Source organism: Pseudorasbora parva, chromosome 21 (assembly GCF_024679245.1).
Source record: "Pseudorasbora parva isolate DD20220531a chromosome 21, ASM2467924v1, whole genome shotgun sequence".
NCBI classification, from domain to species: domain Eukaryota; kingdom Metazoa; phylum Chordata; class Actinopteri; order Cypriniformes; family Gobionidae; genus Pseudorasbora; species Pseudorasbora parva.
Window position 1 is genome coordinate 41,782,743 of NC_090192.1, and position 27,618 is coordinate 41,810,360.

The 27,618-nt window shown below is 41.5% G+C and overlaps 2 protein-coding genes across 8 annotated transcripts in view; one reads left to right on the top strand and one right to left on the bottom strand.

Annotated features, from left to right (window-relative positions):
• lhpp (phospholysine phosphohistidine inorganic pyrophosphate phosphatase) overlaps positions 1-3,707 on the bottom strand; it is a 7,768-nt gene extending 4,061 nt beyond the window's left edge. For all 5 annotated transcript variants that reach the window (XR_010900230.1, XM_067430198.1, XM_067430197.1 and 2 more), the window contains exons 1-5: positions 3,544-3,707; positions 711-898; positions 481-634; positions 207-270; positions 1-88 (exon numbers count right to left, since the gene is read on the bottom strand). The exon at positions 1-88 is cut by the window's left edge and continues 5 nt beyond it. Coding sequence is in view for 4 of the 5 variants with exons in the window: in XM_067430198.1 (XP_067286299.1) it covers positions 1-88; positions 207-270; positions 481-634; positions 711-898; positions 3,544-3,695 (646 nt within the window). In the remaining variant the exon portion in view is untranslated. The remainder of the gene's footprint in view (positions 89-206; positions 271-480; positions 635-710; positions 899-3,543) is intronic.
• An 854-nt stretch (positions 3,708-4,561) lies between these two features.
• oat (ornithine aminotransferase) lies at positions 4,562-21,627 on the top strand. Of its 3 annotated transcripts, XM_067429541.1 has the most exons (10): positions 4,562-4,729; positions 12,781-13,005; positions 14,047-14,271; positions 14,349-14,444; positions 16,071-16,198; positions 16,574-16,696; positions 16,834-16,962; positions 17,923-18,036; positions 18,157-18,301; positions 20,879-21,627. In XM_067429541.1, the coding sequence occupies exons 2-10, from the start codon at positions 12,792-12,794 to the stop codon at positions 21,037-21,039; spliced, it is 1,335 nt and encodes a 444-aa protein (XP_067285642.1). In that variant the 5' UTR covers positions 4,562-4,729; positions 12,781-12,791; the 3' UTR covers positions 21,040-21,627. The 3 variants fall into 3 exon arrangements, with proteins under 3 accessions (XP_067285642.1, XP_067285644.1, XP_067285643.1); XM_067429543.1 differs by lacking the exons at positions 4,562-4,729; positions 12,781-13,005 and adding an exon at positions 13,316-13,355; XM_067429542.1 differs by lacking the exons at positions 4,562-4,729; positions 12,781-13,005 and adding an exon at positions 13,413-13,450.
• Positions 21,628-27,618: the final 5,991 nt, after the last annotated feature.

Here is a 27,618-nt window from a genome sequence, read left to right on the forward strand (position 1 = left end):
GCGGCTGCAGACTCATGTCTGTGAGGACGGTGTGGAAGAAGGCAGCGGACGGCTTGCCCACCACCTCGGCCTGGACCTCACAGGCGTACTGAGAACACACACAACACATTAATGAACATTAAAATATCAGAACATATGAACACATCACGACCCCTTTAAAACAGGAAAAACCACACTCACGCGTGACCTTTGACCTCTGACCTCACCTCCAGAGCCTTCATAAAGACTCCCACGTCCAGCTTCAGGCCGTCCGTCTCCTTATAGAAGCGTCTGCACACACACACAGTATATTACTCTCATGTGTGTGTGTGTGTGTGTGTGTGTGTTTGAGTGTGTGTGCCTTTGTTTATATTACATTGTGTGCAAATGTCCCCATAAGGATAGTAAAACCTGAGATCAGCAGCCAGCGGTCCCCACTTTTCAAAAGGCTTATAAATCACACAGGAGGAAATCACAGGACCTGTTTGAGAGCAGCCTCACCCTCGGCCCAGCGAGAACAGCAGCGGCTGCTCCAGGCCAATCAGAACACGGAAGGCCTCGTTCAGGTTCTGGTAGGAGAATTTATCAGCAGCGTCTCCAATCACCACACAGTTTGGAGAACTGGTGTCCAGGCCATCGAACTCTGGCATCAGATCTGAGACACACACACACACACGTATTAGATCTTCATCATTCATTCATGATGATGGTGATGAAGGTGAGTGCAGTACCGTCGTGCACCAGCAGGTGTGGCCGCAGCTGTCTCTCTCTGAGGATGCGCACGAGCGCGGGCGCGGGCGAGAACACGTGACTGACGCTGATGTCGAAGCCCATCCTCCGCAGCTTCTGCACGAACTTCTCACGCGTGTTCTGCGTCTCATTAGTGCAGAAGCGCACAATCAGCCCGGAGTCCGTCAGCCTGAGAGAGAGAGACTATGGAATGAATTTTGTGCCATAATTAAACAAATAAATCCATCATTTTGCAAACAAACAGAGAGCGATGTGCTAATGCAGTTCTCTTCCGAAACAGCAGACTTCAGGCATGTAGTAATTCACTCATTTGGGGGGGAGGGGGGAAGCCTTTTGGGACTATTCACAAACAATATTTACATTAATTTGTGTTAAATATATTATTAGTCCCGAGATTCTTCGCCTTAGTGAATAAATGCATCGAGCGGCTTATATACATCGGTATACCTCACTGGTCTGGTGGTAGACTTTATGTTAACCGTGTCAAAGGTTTCTGGTTCTAATCCGCGCTTATGTCGTTTTTTCTCTCTTCTTCTTCAACGTCTATGGTGGTTACGACCCTGCAGTGCAACACACCCACAATAGTTTGAACAAAAATAGTTAAAATGGTATAGTTTTAACAGTGTTCATTAAAGTGTGACAGTAAACTGAATCTGTCTAAACATACTGTTGCATTTTTGTATTGCCATATATTGTGACACGATACACCCGTACACTATTTTGAATGTTCTCATTTTAATTGTATCATCAAATGTACAAATACTTTTTTGTATGTCCCGTTACACTACAGTGGATAAATGATAAGGAGGAGGTTATACGTGGATAAATCTGTATGTGCAGATATTGACAGAATGCTATTTGATTTTCTGTGGAAGCATAAGAGACATTACATTAAAAAGTCTGTGATTATTAACAATTATGAATGTGGTGGTCTAAACTTTCTAGATTTTTCTTCCCTTAACAATACTTTCAAAATAAATTGGCTAAAACAGTATTTAACAAAGCCCATCTCATTTTGGAGTACTATCTCTAATCTTGTGTTCTCCAAGGTGGGAGGTCTTCCTTTCCTATTATTGTGTAACTACAATATCACTAAACTGCCCCTTAAATTATCAAATTTTCACAAACAAGTGCTTTTGGCCTGGCACCTAATTTATAAACATAATTTTAGTCCTCACCGATACTTCATTTGGAATAATTGTGATATTCTTTATAAAAATAAGTCCTTGTTTTTCCCAAATTGGATTAATAATAATATTATCTTGGTCTCTCAGTTAATTAATGCCGATGGATACCTATATCCCTGTCACTCCGCGAGAGTTTGCTATTGTAATGGATGCAGTTCCCTACGGAGCATTAACTCTTCTCAGGAACTCAGCCAGATCTCAGTTTTCTTCGGTAGTTCATCCATTTGATACAATGATTGGGAATATTTGTTTTTTATCTAACTCCTCTGGTCGGAACAGAAGAATTAGGCAATTATTTCAGAATGAGATCGTTTCTCTCCCATATACTGTATCTTTCTGGAATGGACAGTTTGTTCACATTCCATGGAGGAAAGTGCGGCCTTTGGCATCTAAATATCTAATAACCAATAAGGTCAAAGAAGTGTCTTATAAAATACTTCATCTTTTTTATCCTGTGAAGCTCTATTTAAAAAAGATGTTTCCTGATATTGACCCTTTATGTTCCTTTTGTGGTGCTGAAGAAGAGTCTATTCCTCATCTCTTCTGGGATTGTTCATACTCTACTCTGTTCTGGAAGGATTTCTGTATCTTTGTACGCACATTCTCATCTCAAAGCTTTTCTTTGTTATACAAAGATGTTTTATTTGGTCAGCACAACTTTGATAAAGATGTAAAGGACCGATATTTTTTGATAAACCTCTTTATTTTTTTAGCGAAGTTTTTCTTACATAAATGTAAATTTCAGGGTGCTAAGCCCTACTTTTTTATTTTTCGTAAGGAACTTAAACCCTACCTGGACACTCTTCTTACATCCAGCAATTCTAAAGCCCTTAAAACTGTCTCACTGTGTCATATGTATGATATTTTTCTGTTTGTGTAACCTGTAATTACGCTCCCAACTGTATTTACCCCTGGCATTTATTATGTATGTTCTTTGCATTATTAAAAAAAAAAAAAAAAAAAGATATGGAGGAGGGATGCATGCATTTAATGAGAAAACACCAGCCCTAGCAAACATGTTTTCAGCCATATGTCACTGCTGATTTCGCACTTGTTGGTCACAATAATATCTATATATTTTAATGTTTTTTTGTTTTGGTTTTATGAAATAGGGTTGACAAAGTGAAAATCTCAAACTGATTAATAATCGATACAGTAAGACAGAAATACTGCATCCGGTTCCTCGCTAATTTTCGGCTGGAAACGTGTTTGAAAATCGTAAATTGACCCAAAGCGCCACCTGGTGTTCTGGAGGAAGCTGCTCAACTGCATTGGTGAGAAAATTAAGCTGAGCGATAGTAACAGACATGCATGCATTTATGTGGACTAGATTTGGTGTTTGTTCAAAGGTTACATGCAATTTGTAGGATGGTTTGTATTTATTTGTGAAATATGCATGCTCACTCATTTACACACACACACACACACACACACACACACACACACACAAACTAATGATTAGATTAGTACATGTTGTTTCCTTCTTTATATGATCGAATACTGACTAGAGTAGTTCAGCAGGCTGCGCATTGCATTGTGGGACAGCTAGAGAGCAGCGCTATATATAGCCCGATAGAGCCCGCAGTGCTGCTGTGCTTTAAGCTGATATTCATTAATGCTCATCTACCGCTGCACCGCTGCCACAGAGCCGGCTATGGCGTGTCCTCCGTCCTCTCCGCTGTCATACAGGACGCCACACATGTCCAAAACAACTCCTCTCACACTCCTCACACACTCCAGTCTGCTCCCTGCGGCCATGCTGACGACACTCCTGCGCATGCGCGAGCCTGACGCGGCATTCTGGGAAATGAAGTCCTTCTGCCTTTCCTCGCGATCGAGATTCTGCTGCCCAGAGTTTGCATGCCAGAAATAAATGTCCCTTGTTAGTTTAATCTACTCTCTGTATAAAGGATCGTATTGTGTTTTTTTTTTGTTTTTGATAACAATAATAATATTTTTATTCATTTAAATCATAATTTTGCCAAATGGTATTTGAAACTGCATTGAACATGTATGTATTATTCGTTTTTTTCACAGATATGATGAAGTTCAAGCGCTCAAGTTGCTTAACTGTCTGACAAAAATGCATGACGGTGTATTTTAGACACTTTATTAATACTTGTTATTTATGTATTTGATTTGTTTTAACATTTTAAGTGGAAATTTAAAAAAACTAGCGTATTACTGTAGTACAGGTCTAGTATGAATTTTTATTATCATTATTGAACAAATATAAAAGCAAATATTTACAGTTCAAAAAAGAATTTTACAAAAACAAGAAAAACTAATATAAACAATAGACCGAGGTATTAAAAGGAACAAATAAATAAATAAATACAACTATAAAAATAAAATAAAAACAACAACAACATTGACTCAGGGGTGACATGACATTTGAAGTAAATTAGGTTCAAGAGAGTGAGACAGAGAAAAAGATGCCAATGCCTTTTTTTTTACATTATAAAAGGTATAAATGTTAAACTTTGTGCACAGGTCTAGTATGGGTCAAGGGACGCGCGCGGGGCAATCCTGCGTCAGTGTTGCGTCACACTCCGCGTCTGTCCAGTCCAGAGTTTCGTCATCACGCGCTCAGAGACTCGAACTTCATCACTTACTGCAGCAATAAACCCACTAACGCGTGTCATTAAACGTGTTTTATAGAAATATTCAACATTTACTGCAGAACGGTTCGCGGCGCTGAGGCGTGTTGCGTCATGACGCAGAGTGACGTGCGTGCGTCATTTGAATAATCCGTGTGGAGGCAACGCGAGACACCCAACGGACCAGACTCGATCCGCACGGACCCGCAGCAGGTAAAACACACACACACACACACAGCAGAGCAGGTTAAAGCGTGTTCTGATGGCGGTACGGGACACACACACACACACACATGCGGGATGATCGAGACACCCCTCGCTGCAGCCTGTAGCACGATGACGTTGCTGGATCAGATCCAATACGTACTGGATGGTGGATCGTTATGGCAATGTCATTCATACAGATCTCTGAGTTAATTTATAATGCGTATGCGCTAGTCATAATGTATGATCATTATTGTATATAGATGATGTTCTAAACTGTGTAGTTGTAGTACTGATAAATAGTATTAAGTAATTATTGATTAATAAATCATCTTTTCATAAATGTGATGCTTAAATTATCCTAGTTTCGCTGTACATGCATCCAAAACAGTTAAATTTATATATTCTGATCGTACTTCCTGTTGAGTGGAAGGAAAAATGAGTCAAGTAATTGTCTCTGTTATTTTAATCCTCAATGCAACACGATCTGTAAAGAACTTTAAAATACCAGTAGCCTACACATTCAAGGGAAAATGCAAAACGTGTGTCCTGATGGCGTGTGCATGTTATTAATCGTTATTTTTGCGCGAGCGGTTTGAGTATTTATCTATCCACCAAAACTCTTCTGCGCATGCGTATATGACGTCATCGAATTGTGAATGAAACCACTCGGCATGCGCGTCCAGTACGCGTTGGATCTGATCCAGCAACGTCATCGTGCTACAGGCTGCAGCGAGGACTTCTTGGGATGATCGGTGTAAATAAGAGAGCAGCGCGGAAACTGTGAGGGCTGATAAATATTGATTAGGTCGCGTAACGTTTTATTAATGAGCTCACATCAGCCTCAGTGATGAAGAGGGTGTGTGTAAGGCTGTGGGTGGGTGTGTGTGTATATGTATGCTTGAATGTATGTGTGTGAGTGTGTGTGTGTGTGTGAGAGAGAGAGAGAGAGAGAGAGAACAGGTTCACTGCGAGCTCATTCGCGGATATACAGGTCACGGTACCTAATGTGATGTGGTTGTTGAACTCTTCTGGGCTGCTGTGTATCTATATGAATTATTATTATCGTCATTATGTTTTATCACCTGTGTGTGTGTGTGTGTGTGTCTTTATTTAACCCTGGCAGGGCTCACGGTGGGTGTGTTGAGGGCAGTGAGTGTCCAGCCAATCAATTGACCTGTGAGAGATCACGTGATGCCGCTTCTATATTAATAAGTGACTGAAAGTTTCTACGAACTCGTTCAATAATTGAAGATAATCTGGTGATTTTGGGGACATCAGATCTCTTCTATCTCCAGACATTAATAAATAAATGATTAAAGAATTGCCAGTGCGGTATAACGAGCAGATCCGTGGCTGTAAAGGCTGAATGAGCTGCTGTGTGTGTGTGTGTGTGTGTGTGTGTGTGTGTGTGTGTGTGTGTGTGTGTGTGTGTGTGTGTGTGTGTGTGTTTCTGTCTGCTCAGCAGTTTCTTTCACAGACTCCTGACCTCCTGACACCACGTGATGTCATTACATGTGGGATTAATGGTCAACCAGAACCTAAAACATATTAATATTTTAATATATGTAAATAAGTTGTATGGCTGCTCGTCATTATTGAGTTAATAATCTTGAGTCAGAATAACTTCATCTCTTCTCTGATGATGAGGGTGGGGCCACCTGTCACTCACATGAGATCAGCCAATAGCAAACCACAGCCAGCCAATCAGTCAGTGATGTTTTGGCAGCAGATGAGGACCGTCCTGTTCTGATAATTATGGGAGTGTCAGTCGTGTGTCAACAACAGCAGATTTAAACAATAAGACTAACTGTGCTGAGCTGGAGAACGATCATCAGTTTCTGTCCATCAGTGATCCGAACAGTGTCTAATAAACACATCAGATATTAGTGTTGCCATGGTTACTACACCATAACACCGGAGGCGGGGATGATGATGTCACTGATAGGCCACACACACACACACACACACACACACACACAGGCCGTGTCCTGGTTAAAATCTCTGGATTTAAATATTGTTGTAAACATTTAAGATAATGCATACAAAATATATAACCTTAGGCCTGTCGCTCTGATGATAATAATGCAGGTACACCTTTTCGAAATCAATAAACTTTAGGGTCACGATTTTAGGGTCACGGCTATAGGGTCACGGTTTTAGGGTCACGGTTTTAGGGTCACGGTTTTAGGGGCACGGTTTTAGGGTCACGGCTATAGGGTCACGGTTTTAGGGGCACGGTTTTAGGGTCACGGCTATAGGGTCACGGTTTTAGGGTCACGGTTTTAGGGTCACGGCTATAGGGTCACGGTTTTAGGGTCACGGCTATAGGGTCACGGCTATAGGGTCACGGTTTTAGGGGCACGGTTTTAGGGTCACGGTTTTAGGGGCACGGTTTTAGGGTCACGGCTATAGGGTCACGGTTTTAGGGTCACGGTTTTAGGGTCACGGCTATAGGGTCACGGTTTTAGGGGCACGGTTTTAGGGTCACGGCTATAGGGTCACGGTTTTAGGGTCACGGTTTTAGGGTCACGGCTATAGGGTCACGGTTTTAGGGTCACGGCTATAGGGTCACGGCTATAGGGTCACGGTTTTAGGGTCACGGCTATAGGGTCATGGCTATAGGGTCACGGTTTTAGGGTCACGGTTTTAGGGTCACGGCTATAGGGTCACGGTTTTAGGGTCACGGCTATAGGGTCATGGTTTTAGGGTCATGGCTATAGGGTCACGGTTTTAGGGTCACGGTTTTAGGGTCACGGTTTTAGGGTCACGGCTATAGGGTCACGGTTTTAGGGTCACGGCTATAGGGTCACGGTTTTAGGGTCACGGCTATAGGGTCACGGTTTTAGGGTCACGGCTATAGGGTCACGGTTTTAGGGTCACGGTTTTAGGGTCACGGCTATAGACGGTTTCAACGGTAACAACATAAACAAACGCTACTGCGCATGCGCGCTTTTGTGGCCCAAACTTAACTTCCGGTAGACATCAATAACACCAGAGGATGCGTTATCTTTCTTATGCGTTAGCATCTTTAATTTTGATTGTGCACCATTATTTTAATGTATAGATTTTTTTTTGTTTCAGCATGTTTATTATAAATAATCTCCCATTTATGTCTTTAATATAGAGTGGGAAAACGCCCCACTTAAAGGGTAGGTCACCCAAAACTGAAAATCCTGTCATTCATTACTCACCGTCACGTTGATCCCAGAGTTTCCGCTAGAAAAAAATGGTGCCGGTCAAAGTGACCGGCAGAGGTTTCGTTTTCCGGACATTTTGATGATATGCCGGTCAAAAACTCCTGAAAGCAGTTTATGTAACTTAAAAAAAAAAAATGACCATGTTTATTAGCCGAACTTTCAAATAGACGGAAAAAAATTGATTGGCGTCAATCAACCAATTTTTTTAACTTATAGGCGTAATTTGCGGGTGGGATAGGTGGGACATGTCCCTACCACTTTTTTAAAACATCTTGCTTCACGGCTTAACCTAACTAATACAAACAATGCAGTTCAATGCAGCAAACGCGGCTCATGCAGTCTTCACACAGACGAGCGCTTTAATCTAACGCTTAACGCCGTTGCAGAGACTTTCTGTTCCGGTCAGATCGCGAAACAAAACGCACAAAAACTGTTCCTGCTCTTGATGTACAACCACTGATGGTATTCGGTTTTGATGAGAGAAAAAATAGACCACGAGGGCAGATTAGAAACGAAAACTTCTGACAAGTTTAACAGACTAGACCAGTGATTAAGCAAAGTGTGCAAATCTATTTGCCTGTATTCACGTGAAAAATCTTTAGATGCAATAATTAAACGCAATTAATAAATTTAATTATAAACTCAGTATGTCTCATTTAGTTGGTAACATTTAAATTGGCCACCGTGTGAAATGACAAAATCATATAATAGAATATAACAGTACTGATAACTACAACCAGGTAAGCACTACAAGATGTTTTTGAAATCATTAGAGAAAACGACAAAATTACTTATTCACAAAATTACGTGTGTGAATAAGTGCTGTTTAAAATGTGCTTGCACCCGATCATATTCAGTAGAAGGTAAAAAAAAAAAAAAATCCCTTAAACTTTAACGTCCCGCTCATGCCCATCGCCGTGATCATCTGTATAACGCTGGTTGTGCTTATTTAAATCTTTTCGTTTCTACACATATTAGGCTATTCCTCATGTCTGAGGCAAGCCTGCCGAGTTTCAGTTTGAGACGCGCTTCGGTTCATGATGAAAGCGATGGCTTCCGCGACCTAGTCTACTTTTTTATTTCTTATTTATTAAATACATGCAATTAACCGAAGAACCCTTTATTAAAATTAAGAGACAATTTGTACAAAACGAAAGAAAGGCTTTTTACAAAACAAAACTTAATATTAAACTAAATATAACCACCAAAATCATTTCTGACCCACTCGCATCTTTGCACTTATAGCCTATCATAATCAGATGAAATCTAAAAATAATATTATAATATTTAAACATAAATATGAAGAAAAAAAACATTGTTTAATGGCTACAACAAGTATAGTAAGCTACAGATTTATGTCATGTCTGAGCTGGATTTGAGCGATCATCATTTTACCGGTGGGTTCACAGTAGCCTATATAAATGCGTGCGCACTCGCCTTTCAATTATGCAATGCGTCGGCATAACATGTTTCTTTGTTTCATAATATAAGAATAATGTTGGGAAACTTGTGTCATGTGCTCTCTGCTTGATTTTTAATATTTATATCATGTTAACCAAGAATAGTACGTCAAAATGTATTTCTACTGAGTAGTGCGCCATACAAACAGACACAGACCGGAAGTTAACTTCGGGCCAGGCGCGTAACCGTAGCAACGCGCATGCGTTCGATGAAACCGTCTATAGGGTCACGGTTTTAGGGGCACGGTTTTAGGGTCACGGTTTTAGGGTCACGGCTATAGGGTCACGGTTTTAGGGTCACGGTTTTAGGGTCACGGCTATAGGGTCACGGTTTTAGGGTCACGGTTTTAGGGTCACGGCTATAGGGTCACGGTTTTAGGGGCACGGTTTTAGGGTCACGGCTATAGGGGCACGGTTTTAGGGTCACGGCTATAGGGGCACGGTTTTAGGGTCACGGCTATAGGGGCACGGTTTTAGGGGCACGGTTTTAGGGTCACGGCTATAGGGGCACGGTTTTAGGGGCACGGTTTTAGGGGCACGGTTTTAGGGTCACGGCTATAGGGTCACGGTTTTAGGGGCACGGTTTTAGGGTCACGGCTATAGGGTCACGGTTTTAGGGTCACGGCTATAGGGGCACGGTTTTAGGGGCACGGTTTTAGGGTCACGGTTTTAGGGTCACGGCTATAGGGTCACGGTTTTAGGGTCACGGTTTTAGAGTCACGGTTTTAGGGTCACGGTTTTAGGGTCACGGCTATAGGGTCACGGTTTTAGGGTCACGGTTTTAGAGTCACGGTGTTAGGGTCACGGCTATAGGGTCACGGTTTTAGGGTCACGGCTTTAGGGTCACGGTTTTAGGGGCACGGTTTTAGGGTCATGGTTTTAGGGGCACGGCTATAGGGTCACGGCTTTAGGGGCACGGTTTTAGGGTCACGGCTTTAGGGGCACGGTTTTAGGGTCACGGCTATAGGGTCGCGGCTATAGGGTCACGGTTTTAGGGTCACGGTTTTAGAGTCACGGTTTTAGGGTCACGGCTATAGGGTCACGGTTTTAGGGTCACGGCTATAGGGTCACGGTTTTAGGGTCACGGCTTTAGGGTCACGGCTTTAGGGTCCCGGCTTTAGGGTCACGGTTTTAGGGTCACGGTTTTAGGCTCATGGTTTTAGGGTCACGGTTTTAGAGTCACGGTTTTAGGTTCGGTACGGTTCTTGTTGTTTTTTCTTTTAATCGTTAAAACTTCAGAAATTTACATCAGAATGATATATAGCTTAATTATCCACAATTTAGGATACAGTATTAAAAAGTATTAACAAAAACTTTATTCAGCATTGGCTTCTCTTCCGGGTTTGTGTTCAATCCTCAAATAAAGATTCAAACGGTTATGAGTCAGCGAATCGACTCATGATTTGCGTGTCAAACTGCTGAAATCACGAGACATTGGCGATCCGAATCATAAATCAACACGCTGATTTATAACCGTTCGAATCTATATTTGAGGATTAAAAACTGCCATGCTTCACAGTAGGTATGGTGCAACTCGGCATTCTCTCTCCTCCGAACACCACAAGTTGAGTTTTTACCAAAAAGTTGGGATTTTGGTTTCATCTGACCTTATGACATTCTCCCAATCCTCTTCTGGATCATCCAAATGCTCTCTAGCAAACTTCAGACGGGCCTGGACATGTAGTGGCTTAAGCAGTGGGACACGTCCGGCTCCGCAGGATTTGAGTCCCTGGCGGCGTAGTGTGTTACTGATGGAAGCCTTTGGTACTCTCTGCAGATCAGATTGCATCAAACCGCCAAACTGCTGAAATCACGTGACATTGGCGACCCGAATCATTGATCGATTCACACCGCTTGAATCTTTTTGGAGGAACCCGGAAGAGAAGCCAATGCTGAATAAAGTCGTAGTTTTTGTTATTTTTGGACCCAAATGTATTTTGGATGCTTCAAGAGACTCTAATTAACCCACTGATGTCTCATATGGACTACTGTGATGATGTTTTTATTCCCTTTCTGGACATGGACAGTATAGTGTGCATACACTTGCATACGCTCTCGGACTAAATATAAAATATCTTAAACTGTGTGTGAAGATGAACGGAGGTCTTAGGGGTGTGGAGCGACATTAGGGAGAGGAGTTAATGACAGACATTTCATTTCTGGCTGAACTAACACTTTAACTTGACCATCTCTGAGCAAAGCTGGGTGAGATTTTGATACAGCGAGAGAGTAGACGTTGATGATGCTTTTCAATTTATTTGGCAAAAAAAGTAGAATGTGTATTGCTATATCTACAGGAACTCATGCCTTTAGCACACATAGATTGATCTGAAGGATTAACTCGCATTTATCAAACTGCCAACTTCAGTGTGGCTTTAAGCCTCGTCTATACTCGGCGCGTCCGCACGAGCGCACAGCAAAAATGAAGTCAACGCGGAGTGAAATGAGCCCATTTCGTTTTGCGGTGTGCGTGTCAACATGTGCGCACGTCTCCTCACGCCTCCCGCCGCATTCACACGGGGCGTACGCGCCAACGCTTCCCATTTCCTTTGATTGGGTGACATCATCCGTTGCCGAACTGAATTGTGGGTTCCGTCGCGGCGCTTCACTCGCGTTGCAAGCGGCAGAAGTTGAAGATTTCTCAACTTTTCAAGCGCCAGCGCAGGCGTCATCCAATCAGATCGCCGTATGCAAATATCCTACAGCAGACGCTAGCCAATTGCGTTCATTACTGCTCCGTGAACCATCCAGACGCTGCTCCCGGACCAGTGCGTGATATTCTCCCCGCTATCGGCGCTTTTTCAGGATTGAATGTGCTTAACAGCTTCGAGCACCTGTGCAGTGCACTGACAACAACTACACGGGCAATCGCATTCACACAAACAAATCGGCATCCATTTCGTCTCACAGACTAGCTGTCATAAAAAGCTTTTTTGTGTTGTCTTGTGGTCCAATCGGCAAGTAAGTTAATGTGATTGGCTGTTGTCACTATGACGATCGCGTCAGCACCCAGCTTCAGCCACGTTAACGCCTACGCCCGTGTGAATGCGGCGTCAGTCTGCGCGTCGAGTATAAACCTCCCCAAACGGATGAGACGAGTCAGCGAGAGACGAGAAGAACAAACAAGCGGAAATGGAAATGATTGCAGTCAGAAAAAAATGAATCAAGCTTTTTTTTTTCTCGTGTGATTAATTGATTTATTGACTATCGCGACGGGCCTAATAACGCTGTTCTAGTGGCTTCTGGGTATTTTAATAAAAAAACTTACATATTGTGCCTTTAATAGTAATATTTCAGATTATGATTCCTAAAGAGACACACTTCAGAGTGAATTATTTGAGGATATTATTGTGTGTAACAGCCGCTTGATTCTAAAGCTTTAATGGTTTCTCTGTTTCAGAACGAGTCGCCATGAACTGCATGAAGAGCGTGATTAGGGGCGTGGCCAGAGTGCCGCCCGCCCTGACCCGTGCAGTGCATTCTGGGATACGCAGTTCCTCCTCCGCGGCCTCCAAAGCCGAACCGGATGAGCGACCAATGACGGCTGAGGAAGTGTTCGCGCGCGAGGAACGCTACGGGGCTCATAACTACCATCCGCTGCCCGTGGCCCTGGAGCGCGGAGAGGGTAAACATTCATAAACACACATATTATAATGCTCATTATCTTTATGAGCGCTCATAACTACCATCCGCTGCCCGTGGCCCTGGAGCGCGGAGAGGGTAAACATTCATAAACACACACATTATAATGCTCATTATCTTTATGAGCGCTCATAACCACCATCCGCTGCCCGGAGAGGGTAAACATTCATAAACACACATATTATAATGCTCATTATCTTTATGAGCGCTCATAACCACCATCCGCTGCCCGGAGAGGGTAAACATTCATAAACACACATATTATAATGGTCATTATCTTTATGAGCGCTCATAACTACCATCCGCTGCCCGTGGCCCTGGAGCGCGGAGAGGGTAAACATTCATAAACACACATATTATAATGCTCATTATCTTTATGAGCGCTCATAACCACCATCCGCTGCCCGTGGCCCTGGAGCGCGGAGAGGGTAAACATTCATAAACACACATATTATAATGGTCATTATCTTTATGAGCGCTCATAACCACCATCCAGTTTAAGGCAGGGCACGCATCTGTGCGATCAAGTCATTTCTGTTGAAGCCAATACGGAAGTAATTTAAGCTGCAATTCCTCAACTGGCCACTAGAGCGGCTCCAAAAGGAGCAGAATCTCATTGAGCCCAATGTAAAAATGCCCAACTTTACAGCAGAATAAAACATGTTTACAGCCTGGGACAAATTGTGGTTTTGGTCTGTACGGATAATTTAGACCTTCATGACGACTGTGAGAGGGTGAATTCATTTATAACTCATTCGTTTATATTATATAAAGCCTTAAAGTTCTGCATAATTAAGGGCGTGGTTACTTTGAGTGACAGGTGTATAGCCGTTTGTCTACTGTCTGTTGGTCATTCCCTCATCTAAGCTCCGCCCGCCCATATCACATCAGCTCCGCCCACATCCCGCCTCTTTGCCCATTTTCTGTTATCAGATCAGCTCGTCTTCACGCTTCAAAACGGCTCTTCAGAATCCTATGGGTCACGGACACTACAGCCATAAACAGACAATCTGTCCTGTTTTAGGTGTTCATGTGTGGGACGTGGAGGGCCGGAGATATTTCGACTTCTTGAGTGCATACAGCGCCGTAAACCAGGGTCACTGCCACCCGAAGATCATCGCCGCGCTGACGGCTCAGGCCTCGAGACTCACGCTCACATCCAGAGCCTTCTACAACGACATCCTGGGGGCGTATGAGCAGTTCATCACCAGCCTGTTCGGATACGACAAAGTGCTGCCCATGAACACAGGTCTGAACACACAGACGAGTCTCGCCTCGAGCGCTGAGGACTCGTGTCTAATGTGTGTGTGTGTGTGTGTGTTTAAGGTGTGGAGGGCGGAGAGACGGCCTGTAAACTGGCCCGTAAGTGGGCGTACACTGTTAAGGGCGTCCCAAAATATGAGGCCAAGATCGTTTTCGCCGGTAAGTCAGATTGAGACTGAATGACATGCAGTTCAGACCATTGACCTATAGTTAAATTTTCCACAATTTTTTTTTCCATTAATGTACACACCCCAGAACACAATGTACACATTGACTGAAAAACACAGAATTGTTGACATTTTTGCAGATTTATTAAAAAAGAAAAACTGAAATATCCCATGGTCCTCAGTACTCAGACCCTGTGCTGTGACACTCATATATTTAACTCAGGTGCTGTCCATTTCTTCTGCTCATCCTTGAGATGGTTTTACACCTTCATTTGAGTCCAGCTGTGTTTGATTATACTGACTGGACTTGATTAGGAAAGCCACACACCTGTCTATATCAGACCTTACAGCTCACAGTGCAGGTCAGGGCAAATGAGAATCATGAGGTCAAAGGAACGAAGAGCTCAGAGACAGAACTGTGGAAAGGCAGAGATCTGGCCAAGGTTACAAAAACATTTCTGCTGCACTTAAGGTTCCTCAGAGCACAGTGGCCTCCATAATCCTTCAATGGAAGACGTTTGGGACGAACAGAACCCTTCCTAGAGCTGGCCGTCTGGCCAAACTGAGCTATCGGGGAGAAGAGCCTTGGTGAGAGAGGTAAAGAAGAACCCAAAGATCACTGAGGCTGAGCTCCAGAGATGGAGAGATGGAGAAAGATGGAGAAAGTCAACCATCACTGCAGTCCTCCACCAGTCGGGGCTTTATGGCAGAGTGGCCGACGGAAGCCTCTCCTCAGAGCGAGACACACGAGCGTTTGCTAAAAAACACCTGAAGGACTCCAAGATGGTGAGGAACAAGATTATCTGACCTGATGAGACCAAGATAGGACTTTCTGACCTTAATTCTAAGCGGTATGTGTGGAGAAAAATATCACCTGTCCAATACAGTCCCAACAGTGAAGCATGGTGGCGGCAGCATAATGCTGTGGGGTGTTTTTCAGCTGCAGGGACAGGACGACTGGCTGCAATCGAGGGAAAGATGAATGTGGCCAAGAACAGGGATATCCTGGATGAAAACCTTCTCCAGAGCGCTGAAGGCCTCAGACTGGGCTGAAGGTTCACCAACAAGACAATGACCCAAAGCACAGCTAAAATAACGGAGGAGTGGCTTTACAACAACTCCGTGACTGTTGCTGATTGGCCCAGCCAGAGCCCTGACTTAAACCCAATTGAGCCTCTCTGGAGAGAGCTGAAAATGGCCGTCCACCAACATTTACCATCCAACCTGACAGAACTGGAGAGGATCTGCAGGAGGAATGGCAGACGATCCCCAAATCCAGCGGTGGAAAACTCCCATCTTTCCCAGAAAGACTCACGGCTGTATCAGATCAGAAGGTGCTTCTGCTAAACACTGAGCAAAGGGTCTGAGTACTGAGGACCATGGGATATTACAGGTTTTCTTTTTTAATAAATCTGCAAAAATGTCAACAATTCTGTTTTTTTCTGTCAATAAGTGCTGTGTGTACAATAATGAGAAAACAATTCGCTTCAATGATTTTAGCAAATGGCTGCAAAATAACAGAGTGAAAAATGTAAGGGGGTCTGAATACTTTCCGTACCCTCAGAATCTGCTGTTACCTGTGTTTGTGTGATGATAACGACCCTTTACACTCCTGCAGTTGGGAATTTCTGGGGTCGCACAATGGCGGCCATCTCCAGCTCGACCGACCCCAGCAGTTACGACGGGTTCGGCCCATTCATGCCTGGATTCGAGCTGGTGCCATATAATGACATCCCTGCACTAGAGGTGCCACACACACACACACACACACACACACACACACACACACACACACACACACGATTATTGACCAGAACCATGTGGAGAGTTTAGATCTTAAATGCTAACCAGGATTAAACACAAATCATGTTATGGCTTCGAGTGAATATCAAAAAGCAAATGATGTGTTTTAATTAAATAATTATCATTACAATTATTATTTAATTTTATTAAAATGCATAACCAGTAACACATTATCTCCAGTTTGATGTGCGTTTCTGAAGGAATCGTGTAAAATGATATAATCAAAAAAATGTGGGCCCATTGTGCAGCCATTCAAACAATCTGATTCAACCAGCTCAACCGGTTCTTCCTGATCGTGTGTGTGTGTGTGTTGTACAGAAAGCGCTGGAGGATCCAAACGTGGCTGCATTCATGGTGGAGCCCATTCAGGGTGAAGCGGGCGTCGTCGTCCCTGATGCTGGTTACCTCACTAAAGTCCGGGAGCTGTGCACTAAACACAATGCAAGTACACAAACACACACACACACACTCTCACACACACACACACACACACTCTTACACACACACACACACACACACACACTCTCTCTCACAGACTATATTGGTGTGTTTAATCTCAGCTGAATGTGTGTGTGCAGGTTCTGTTCATCGCTGACGAGGTTCAGACGGGTCTGGCCCGCACTGGGCGGCGCTTGGCTGTGGATCACGAGGCCGTCAGACCCGATCTGGTGGTTCTGGGTAAAGCTCTGTCAGGAGGAGTGTATCCCGTGAGTCTCACCTTTATTTATACACCACCTTTTACAGTACAGATGTTTCAAAGCAGCTTCACAGTAGAAGCAGAATCTGATTCATCAGCTCCATTCAGATCTCATTTAGTGTCACTGCGGGCAGATCAGTGATATAGCTGAATATTTAGTGTCCCCAACTGAGCAAGCCTAACGCCAAAGGACAGAAGATGACAAGGAACCAAAACTCCTTCAGGGCCAGAATGGGAGAAACCAGGCTCAGTCTCTCCACAGGAGAGCAGACCAGCTGGAGTTTGTTTATTAAGCGAGCAGGGCAACCACCCAGTAGAGCATTACAATAATCTATCTATCTATCTATCTATCTATCTATCTATCCATCTATCCATCTATCCATCTATCTATCTATCTATCTATCTATCTATCTATCTATCTATCTATCTATCTATCTATCTATCCATCTATCCATCTATCTATCTATCTATCTATCTATCATGGACCAGCTGGAGTTTGTTTATTAAGCGAGCAGGGCAACCACCCAGTAGAGCATTACAATAATCTATCTATCTATCTATCTATCTATCTATCTATCTATCTATCTATCTATCTATCTATCTATCTATCTATCTATCTATCTATCTATCTATCCATCTATCTATCTATCTATCTATCTATCTATCATGGACCAGCTGGAGTTTGTTTATTAAGCGAGCAGGGCAACCACCCAGTAGAGCATTACAATAATCTAGCCTTGAGCTCATGAACGCATTGACTAACTGTTCAGCACTGAGAGCATGTGCCGTGATTAGATATATTTGTAAGGTGTTAGAATGCGGTTTAACAGATGCTAGAAACGTGCCTTTCAATTGTAAGATTGGTATCAGAGAGCACACCCAGGTTCACACACATGTACACATATCAATCACGTGTGTGTTGTTTTATCGGAAACACTGCCTGATCTCTGTGTGTGTGTGTGTGTTTCAGGTGTCTGCTGTTCTGTGTGATGATGAGGTGATGTTAACCATCAAACCTGGAGAACACGGATCCACGTATGGAGGAAACCCTCTGGCCTGCCGCGTCGCCATCGCCGCTCTGGAGGTGTGTGTGTTTACGTGAGGGTGTGTGTGTGTGTGAGAGCATGCCTCATCGTCGCTCTGGAGGTCTGTGTGTGTGTGTGTGAGCGCGAGCGCGGCTCATCGTCGCTCTGGATCTCTGCAGGTTCTGGAGGAGGAGAATCTGGCTGAGAATGCTGATCGGATGGGTCAGATCCTGCGAGCCGAGCTCAACAAACTGCCCCGAGAGATCGTGAGCGGCGTGCGCGGGAAAGGCCTCCTCAACGCCATCATCATCAACGAGACCCAAGGTGAGCCGCACAACCACAACAAACCATCCAATCAGATAACTTCATATTCATTCCAGATTCACTTCATATGATCTCCAGATTCACTCCAGATTCACTTCATATTATCTCCAGATTCACTCCAGATTCACTTCATATTATCTCCAGATTCACTCCAGATTCACTCCAGATTCACTTCATATTATCTCCAGATTCACTCCAGATTCACTTCATATTATCTCCAGATTCACTCCAGATTCACTTCATATTATCTCCAGATTCACTTCATATTATCTCCAGATTCACTTCACTGCATATTCCCTTCATATTATCTCCAGATTCACTTCATATTATCTCCAGATTCACTCCAGATTCACTTCATATTATCTCCAGATTCACTTCATATTATCTCCAGATTCACTCCCGATTCAATTCATTATCTCCAGATTCACTTCATATTATCTCCAGATTCACTCCAGATTCACTTCATATTATCTCCAGATTCACTCCAGATTCACTTCATATTATCTCCAGATTCACTCCCGATTCAATTCATTATCTCCAGATTCCCTTCATATTATCTCCAGATTCACTCCAGATTCACTTCATATTATCTCCAGATTCACTCCCGATTCACTTCTAATTATCTCCAGATTCACTTCATATTATCTCCAGATTCACTCCCGATTCACTTCTAATTATCTCCAGATTCACTTCATATTCCCTTCATATTATCTCCAGATTCACTTCATATTATTTCCAGATTCACTTCATATTATCTCCAGATTCACTTCATATTCCCTTCATATTATCTCCAGATTCACTTCATATTATCTCCAGATTCACTTCATATTCCCTTCATATTATCTCCAGATTCACTTCATATTATCTCCAGATTCACTTCATATTATCTCCAGATTCACTTCATATTATCTCCAGATTCACTTCATATTCCCTTCATATTATCTCCAGATTCACTTCATATTCCCTTCATATTATCTCCAGATTCACTTCATATTCCCTTCATATTATCTCCAGATTCACTTCATATTATCTCCAGATTCACTCCAGATTAATTTCATATTATCTCCAGATTCACTCCAGATTATCTCCAGATTTACTTCTTATTATCTCCAGATTCATTTCATATTATCTCCAGATTCACTTCATATTATCTCCAGATTCACTTCATATTATCTCCAGATTCACTTCATATTATCTCCAGATTCACTTCATATTATCTCCAGATTCACTTCATATTCCCTTCATATTATCTCCAGATTCACTTCACTGCATATTCCCTTCATATTATCTCCAGATTCACTTCATATTATCTCCAGATTTACTTCATATTATCTCCAGATTCACTTCATATTCCCTTCATATTATCTCCAGATTCACTTCACTGCATATTCCCTTCATATTATCTCCAGATTCACTTCATATTATCTCCAGATTTACTTCATATTATCTCCAGATTCACTTCATATTCCCTTCATATTATCTCCAGATTCACTTCACTGCATATTCCCTTCATATTATCTCCAGATTCACTTCATATTATCTCCAGATTCACTCCAGATTCATTTCATATTACCTCCAGATTCACTTCACTGCATATTCCCTTCATATTATCTCCAGATTCACTTCATATTATCTCCAGATTCACTTCATATTATCTCCAGATTCACTTCACTGCATATTCCCTTCATATTATCTCCAGATTCACTTCATATTATCTCCAGATTCACTTCATATTATCTCCAGATTCACTTCATATTATCTCCAGATTCATTTCATATTATCTCCAGATTCACTTCACTGCATATTCCCTTCATATTATCTCCAGATTCACTTCATATTATCTCCAGATTTACTTCATATTATCTCCAGATTTACTTCATATTATCTCCAGATTCACTTCATATTATCTCCAGATTCACTTCATATTATCTCCAGATTCATTTCATATTATCTCCAGATTCACTTCACTTCATATTCCCTTCATATTACCTCCAGATTCACTTCATATTATCTCCAGATTCACTTCACTGCATATTCCCTTCTTATTATCTCCAGATTCATTTCATATTATCTCCAGATTCACTTCATATTATCTCCAGATTTACTTCATATTCCCTTCATATTATCTCCAGATTCACTTCATATTATCTCCAGATTTACTTCATATTCCCTTCATATTATCTCCAGATTCACTTCATATTCCCTTCATATTATCTCCAGATTCACTTCACTGCATATTCCCTTCATATTATCTCCAGATTCACTTCATATTATCTCCAGATTCACTCCAGATTCATTTCATATTACCTCCAGATTCACTTCATATTATCTCCAGATTCACTTCATATTCCCTTCATATTATCTCCAGATTCACTTCATATTATCTCCAGATTCACTTCATATTATCTCCAGATTCACTTCATATTATCTCCAGATTCACTTCATATTCAGTTCATAGTCACTCTAGATTAACTTGAAATTCAATTCCGATTCACTTCAAGTTCACTTGATATTTACTCCAGATTCTGTGTGTGTGTGTGTGTAATAATCTACTTCTAATCTTTTGTTCCCTCTCAGATTATGATGCCTGGCGGGTGTGTCTGCGTCTCCGTGACAACGGCCTGCTAGCTAAACCTACGCATGGTGACATCATCAGACTTGCCCCGCCCCTCATTATTAAAGAAGATGAGGTCAGAGAGTGTGTGGACATCATCAGCAGGACCGTCATGTCCTTTTAAATCATCTTCATCTTCATCATCATCTGAGCTGTAATTCTGTCTGATTTTAGCCACTCATGTTTTAGCTGTTACAGCCGTTCCGGTCTAGCTCTCTCTCTCTCTCTCTCTCTCTCTCTCTCTCTCTCTTTCTTTATCTATCTATCTATCTATCTATCTATCTATCTATCTATCTATCTATCTATCTATCTATCTATCTATCTATCTATCTATCTATCTATCTATCTATCTATCTATCTATCTATCTATCTATCTATCTATCTATCTCTCTGTCTAACTCTCTCTCTCTCTGAGACTCTAGAATAAGAGTTGTCCTCAAACAGATGCCGTTGTGTTTTAACTCTGACGAGGGATGTAGTTTCTGAATGAAGGATTGCGGTGTGACTCGCTGCTGTTTGCGGTGTGTATAGGAACTGACATTAGAACTGACTGGCCACTTGAATAGGAATGAGTGTTTCTCCCTGTGATGAGAGAATCGTGCACTTTAATGGCAGTCATTATTCTGATCAGAACTGAATAGTGTGTGTGTGTGTCCTGTAGAGTGAGAGTGTGATCATCAGATGATGTTCTTAAATAAATCAGTCTGCTGAGTCTCTTTGTGTTTGTTGATTTAATGAGTTTGATCGATCAAAATGTATTTTATAACAGTTCATAGACACATGGCCTCCTTACAGACCCTTTTTAATGTACTTTTAGGAACTTTGGTTAAAACAATTGTAGATCAGAATTAAATGTACATTAACAGGAAAATCTTGTGAAATAAAACCATTTTAACCTTGTTACACACATACAGGACAAATCTACAGGATGCTTGTCTCAAAACAGGAAGTCATGTGACCGACTAGAGGAAGAGCTGGAGCTTTCTCGATCATGGTGGTGACCTTCACACACTCGCTCTGACCTGATTAACCCCAGATTCACTTCATATTCACTCCAGATTCATTTAAGATTCACTCCAGATTAATTTAAGATTCACTTCATATTCACTTCATATTAATTTAAGATTCACTCCAGATTAACTTCAGATTCACTTCATATTAATTTAAAATTCACTCCAGATTAACTTCAGATTCACTCCAGATTAACTTCAGATTCACTTCATATTCACTTCATATTAATTTAAGATTCACTCCAGATTAACTCCAGATTAACTTCAGGTTCACTCCAGATTAATTTCAGGTTCACTTCAGATTCACTCCAGATTAACTTCAGGTTCACTCCAGATTAATTTAAGATTCACTCCAGATTAACTCCAGATTAATTTCAGATTCACTCCAGATTAACTTCAGGTTCACTCCAGATTAACTTCAGGTTCACTCCAGATTAATTTCAGGTTCACTTCAGATTCACTCCAGATTAACTTCAGGTTCACTCCAGATTAATTTCAGGTTCACTTCAGATTCACTCCAGATTAACTTCAGGTTCACTCCAGATTAATTTCTAAGATTCATTGTATACAGGCCACCAGGGCACAATACAGACTTTGTTCTATTTAACAGATATACATTACTGTTTAAAATATTTGTTTTATTTTTATGTTTTTGTAAGAAGTATCTTCTGCTCACCAAGGCTGCATTCATTTGATTCAAAATACAGCAAAAACTGTATGTGTAATATTTTTACAATGTAAATAACTTTTTTTCCTATTTGAATATATTTAAAGATTGTTTTATTCCTGTGATCAAAGCTGAGTTTATCCTCATTACTCCAGTCTCAAGAGTCGCACAATCCTTCAGAAATGACTCTAATATGAGGATCTGATGATCGGCACACAGTTATGATTATTATCAGTGTTGAAAACAGTTCTCTCAGGATAATTTAATGAATAGAAAGTTCAAAAGAACAACATTTATTGAAATATAAAGCTTTTGCAATATTATAAATGTCTATACTGCCACTTGATCAATTTAATGCATACTTGCTGAATAAGTATATTAATATATTTAAGTTCTTTTTCAAAAAGAATTTTAAAAAACTAGTACAATGTTACAAAAGCTTTCTAATTGTTTATTTTTTTTTTAAATGCTGTTCTTTTGAACTTTCTATTCATCAAATAATCCTAAAGAAATGCTTTCGGCATTGATAATAATCATAACTGTGTGTTGATGATCAGATCCTCATCTGAGAGTGATTAGTGAAGGGTCATGTGACTCTGAAGACTGGAGTAATGAGGATAAACTCAGCGGATCACAGGAATAAATCACACTTTACTATAATCACATAGAGAACCGCTGTTTTACATTTGAATAATAGTTCACAATATTACAGCTTTTGTATTTTAATAACATAAATGCAGCCTTGGTGAGCAGAAGTGATTTCTTTAAAAACATTTTAAAAAACATACCTCAAACACATGCTCTCAGTGCCAAATGCTGAACAGTTAGTCGATGCGTTCATGAGCTCAAGGCTAGATTATTGTAATGCTCTACTGGGTGGCTGCCCTGCTCGCTTAATAAACAAACTCCAGCTGGTCCATGATAGATAGATAGATAGATAGATAGATAGATAGATAGATAGATAGATAGATAGATAGATAGATAGATAGATAGATGGATGGATGGATGGATGGATGGATGGATGGATGGATGGATGGATGGATGGATGGATGGATGGATGGATGGATGGATGGATGGATGGATGGATGGATGGATGGATGGATGGATGGATGGATAGATAGATAGATAGATAGATATTTTCTAGAATATGAAGGGAATTCTCTAGATAGAGAAAAAAGGAAAGGCTGGAAAGCCTCACAACACACACACACATGCACACATTACACACACACACACACACACACACACACACACAGACAAACAAGCACAGATACACAAACAAACACACACTCCGGTAAGGAGAGGGGAGGGGTCTGTGTTTAGCAACCGCTGGTGTAATAAGCGGATCCATGACAGGGTCTGCTCACCTGACATAGAAATGCTGCCGCTTTCGCTTCGTCCATACTATCTCCCGCAGGAATTTCCCACGGTGGTTATTAGCTGTGTTTATATTCCGCCTGGTGTTAACACCGACACAGCATCTGAGCTAGTAGTCCAGAGCACTCACTCTATGCTGAGTAAATATCCTGATGCTCCAGTCTTTATTATGGGGGATTTTAATAGCTGTAGGTTGCACGGCATCCTGCCATCCTTTAAACAGTATGTGAATACCCCCACAGGGAAGGATAAGGTGTTAGACTTGTGCTATGGGAACATTAATAATGCTTACTCAGCTCACGTGCCCTCCATTAGGCTCTGCAGACCACAATATAAACCACTGCTGAGGAGGGAAAGGCCATCTGCAGCACCACCCAGTGGTCAGAACACGCAACTGCGCACTGTAGCGTGTACAGATTGGAGCATTTCTGATGGTGATCATCATAAAAAAAAAATGATGATAATAACTGACTATATTAAGTTTTGTATGTCAACCACTATTCCAGTCAAAATTGTAAGAAAATACCCCAATTCCAGACCATGGATGACCCACCAAATAAAACTTAAACTCAAGAAGAAACAACAAGCATTTCATTGCAAAGACTGGATTTTATTAAAAGACATTAACCGCTCTGTGAAAAATGAGATTAAAAAGGCAAAACTTGCATATAAGGAGAAATTGGAACAATATTTCAGTAGCATGAGCACAAGACAGGCATTTAGTAAAAACGCTAACTGGAACGACCTCAAGAATCAGTGTTCCCACACCTTCTGATCTTAAAGACCTGAATTATTTCATTGCCAGGGTTGATATCCTAAACTGCACTGAATGTGAACGACTGCTCAGGGGTTTACCCATCACTGGGCAGCCATATTCTGTTCCCTTAACGGTAGTAGATGTTTACCAGCTGGCAAGACACCCAGTGTGTCTGAAAAAAATGAGTTTTGATCAACACGTCACAGACATTCAGAAACACTGCTAACAAAGACTACATGTCATACGGAAACTAAGATCTCAGTTAATCCACGTCTTTTGCTTCTTCTTTACCGAAGTATCATCGAATCTATTCTTTTGTACTGTGCTGCTTGCTATTTTAACATGCTCTCTTTAACTAATAGAAATGAGCTAAATCACCAACACCTGTTCAACACCTGTCTGCCGACTCCCAATCTGACCGGTCTGATTAACACTGCTATCATAAAACCACGCCTAGGGAAGAGTTTTGTCCTTTCAGCAATAAGAGCACTGAATCTACATAGTGATTAAGTCTCATATCTCATAGGTTTGCTGCTGATACCGTCTGTGTAGGCTTATATTTATGTGACCAATAATTTGTGTATTCTGAGAAGTGTGTGTGTGTTATGTGTGCTGAATGTTGCACTGGTACAGTCTGTGGAAGCATATTTCCTCTCCTGAGGACAATAAAGTATACACACACACACACACACACACACACACACACACACACACACACACACACACACACACACACACACACACACACACACACACACAATCAACATGGGTTTGGACAAATATGCATGCTTTATGCAAATGTACATGTATTATTAGTGAAACCATACTTATTCAATAATAATCAATACATGAAGACTAGACGTATCAACGGTCAGAGATGTTTATCAAAGAAACTGTTCATGTCTCTTAAACCTAAACTTAAAAACTAAGAATACGCAGTGATTTCTCTCATTTTAAGAATATAAAGGGAGTTTTTACACTGGCAGTTTAATTCAGAGCAGGGCACAGTTCGTATGAATAACTGGTAATGTGAAAGCTGTCATGCGGAGCTGGGAGCACACCTGAACCACACCATACCTGAGGAGGTCCACGAGGAGGAATATAGCGCGGCCCCTTTAAGAGAGCCGCGTTCCCTGATGATCTGCCGGTGTTAATCTGTGTGTGTGCCGCGCTTCACCTGGACAGTGTGAGGAAGACGGACTCAGAAAACTAACCTGCGTATTCGTTTGTAGCGGAATGTAATGTATTTAGTTCAGTAAAACACACGTAGGGCCTACTGTAAGTGATGGTGTGGATGATTTACCTCAGAGTGAGCGTCAGTCGCGCTCGGACGGCAGAGGATGTGCTCGGTGTAAAAACACACTTTTCTTTCATATAGACCTGGGGTCTAATAAAGTTAAACAGAAAATATGGTAGCTTGTAGGCAATAACTGCACTTTTGGTTTAGAATAATGTTAATGTCAACCCTTTTCTTTCCCTGTTAATGTTTGCTGAATGAATCTCACTATGGCCGCCACGGATGGACAGAAAATGCGCTGCGTTAGCGCCTTAATACATTTAGTGGCGTTAAAATGATTTTGCGTTAACTTTGACAGCCCTAACACATACACAAACACACACACACACACACACAAACACACACGCACACACACACAGTTTGTGTCATGACGCAGAGTGACGTGTGTGTGTCATTAGAATATTCGTGTAGAGGCAGCAAGACAGACAGAGGAGCAGAATCGACCCGCAACAGGTAATACACACACACACACACACACACACACACACACACACACACACACACACACACACACACACACACACACACACACACACACACACACACACACACACACACTCGAGCAGGTTAAAGCGTGTTCTGCTTGCGGTTAGACAGTTTTATTAACACACAGAGGCGGGAGAAACGCTGTAAATCAGGTAACAGCAAAAACCTCCAAAACCTTTCTGTCGAGACGATTTAAATACATTTTACTGTCGTTTATTGTGCATGCAAATTATGTTGTTAAATGTATAAGTTTATAAGGCTGGCTCATACTTTCTATATAGGCTCCTTCAGTCGTGTAACACATCCGCGTTGGTGCCTGTAAAGTGTGCTGCAAGTGCGGAACTATTAGGAATCCGATCCAAGATGAAGGTTACTCAACATCGGTCAGGATCCGCGAATGAACTGGAGCCACAAACAGCCTTAGCTTAGGTGAACTGGTTTTATTAAATCGGTCTTCGTTTTATTAAAACATGGGAAAAATGCATTTTTACTATGGTTTTGTGTGTGCAGATTATCTTTTAAATCAAGGCGTTTCTAATGAGTTGGTTTGCTCGCTCTATATTATTATATTATTATTATACTATTATATTATACTTCAGACACAAGCACAGATCCGCGATCAGTGCCGCCGGGAATGTGAGCTGGAGTCGCTCAACTTTCAGTCGAATACAAACACCATCAACATTTGGCATAATCCACACAAAATATATAACAGTTCTAGTGGCTTCTGGATAGTTTAATAAAATAACTTACATATTGTGCCTTTAATTGTGACAATTTTGGGTTTTGATTCCTAAAGAGACACATTTCACTGCAAAATATGCTCTTCTTACTCAGTATTTTTGTCTTGTTTCTAGCCCGAATATCTAAATATTCTTACATTAAGAATCATTTACTAGACAAGCAAAAGTAATTGTCTGTTTTTGGGGGGATAATAACTCAAAATTGAGGGAGTTTTTGCTTAAAATTAGCAAAATAATCTGCCAGTTGGTTATAAAAAAATCAATATCGGTCGATCACTAGTTATGATTCCTAAAGAGACACACTTCAGAGTGAATTATTTGAGGATATTATTGTGTGTAACAGCCGCTTGATTCTGAAGCTTTAAT